The 1,278-nt window shown below is 42.3% G+C and overlaps 1 protein-coding gene across 1 annotated transcript; it reads left to right on the top strand.

Annotated features, from left to right (window-relative positions):
• Positions 1–6: 6 nt before the first annotated feature.
• On the top strand, positions 7–1,272 carry LOC102214135 (granzyme A-like). Its single transcript, XM_005755691.1, has 3 exons — positions 7–35; positions 291–560; positions 650–1,272. Exons 1-3 carry the CDS (start codon positions 24–26, stop codon positions 800–802), a joined length of 435 nt encoding a protein of 144 aa, XP_005755748.1. The 5' UTR covers positions 7–23; the 3' UTR covers positions 803–1,272.
• The last annotated feature ends 6 nt before the right edge of the window (positions 1,273–1,278 follow it).

Raw genomic sequence — 1,278 nt, 5'->3', positions numbered from 1 at the left:
ATGTAACCAAGGGCAACGACCTCATGTTGGTGAAGGTAAGGTGGTAAACTAATGCCCAAAAACAAGTCAAGTAAAAATGCAACAGGATTAATGCATTTGTTTTTACCTTACATGACGTATGTCTGTGTATGTCTACGTTTCAATAATACTGCACATATTTCCCATTTTCAAAGTAAAACATGCAAATAAATGACGGTTCAAGACTTTAGCACAGTGCTGCATAAATATTAGCTTAAAGACCAACTCTGTAAAGTTACTACATCAGTGTCACTCAGTGTTTCTTTTTTTAGCTTCAGGAACCAGTGACTCGGACCAGGGCAGTGAAGTGGCTCAAGTTTGGCAACACTGTGAGAGACCCGGCAGCTGGCAGCACGTGTCTGGTGGCTGGATGGGGACGAACCGAAACAAAACGACCATCAGACGTCCTCATGTCTGTCAATGTGACTGTGGTCGGCAGGCAGAAGTGCAACTCTGGTGATTATTACAACCACGACCCTGTTATCACTGATGACATGATATGTGCTGGTTCAAATGGTACAAACGTCGCTGATACCTGTCAGGTACGTATGAAGAATACATGTATTTTTCCTTGTTTCCTTGCATTCAGCTCAACACCTGAGACACTGTCATGTGTTTGTTCTTGCTGCAGGGGGATTCAGGAGGGCCGCTGTTGTGCGATGGAAAGCTGGTTGGAGTCACTTCTTTTGGACGGGGTTGTGGTGTCATTAAAAAACCTGGAGTCTACTCGTTTGTCTCAGAGGGACAACTACAGTGGATCAAGAAGACAATGAAATCATTCTAAATGTCATGAAAGCACAGGCGTCACTCTGCACGAGCAAGATGAGAACCTTTGATGGTTCATGGTAAATCTGTCAGTGCTGTGTCTGTAGACCATTCTGCATTTGATCATTTTAGTGTTTCTCTTACATTTCATTATATTTTAGCTTCTGCTTTGCTATAATTGTTACACACTCTGCGCATATACAGTATGATAGCAGCCCTCTGTTGGTTAGTCCATTACTGCCATTGAAGGAACTTAAAGCAGGCACAATGTGGCACAAACATTAACTGGACCCCAAACCATCTGGGGGGGGGGTTATCAGCTTCCTGATACAAGCTGCAAATTCCTGCTGCAGGATTTTGCAGGATTTATTTTCATTTTGCTCTCTTCAATCAGAGAGATTCACCACCTCCTGTATTATATTCTTTCTTATTTCTGCACGCTTTCTCATTTGTTCATTTCTCATTCCAATTATTTGTGCTAAAAAACCAACAATG

The sequence above is a fragment of the Pundamilia nyererei genome, unplaced genomic scaffold, assembly GCF_000239375.1.
Source record: "Pundamilia nyererei isolate P.nyererei 1_Seehausen unplaced genomic scaffold, PunNye1.0 scaffold02521, whole genome shotgun sequence".
NCBI classification, from domain to species: Eukaryota; Metazoa; Chordata; class Actinopteri; order Cichliformes; family Cichlidae; genus Pundamilia; species Pundamilia nyererei.
This window is presented reverse-complemented; position numbering and strand designations above follow the sequence as displayed.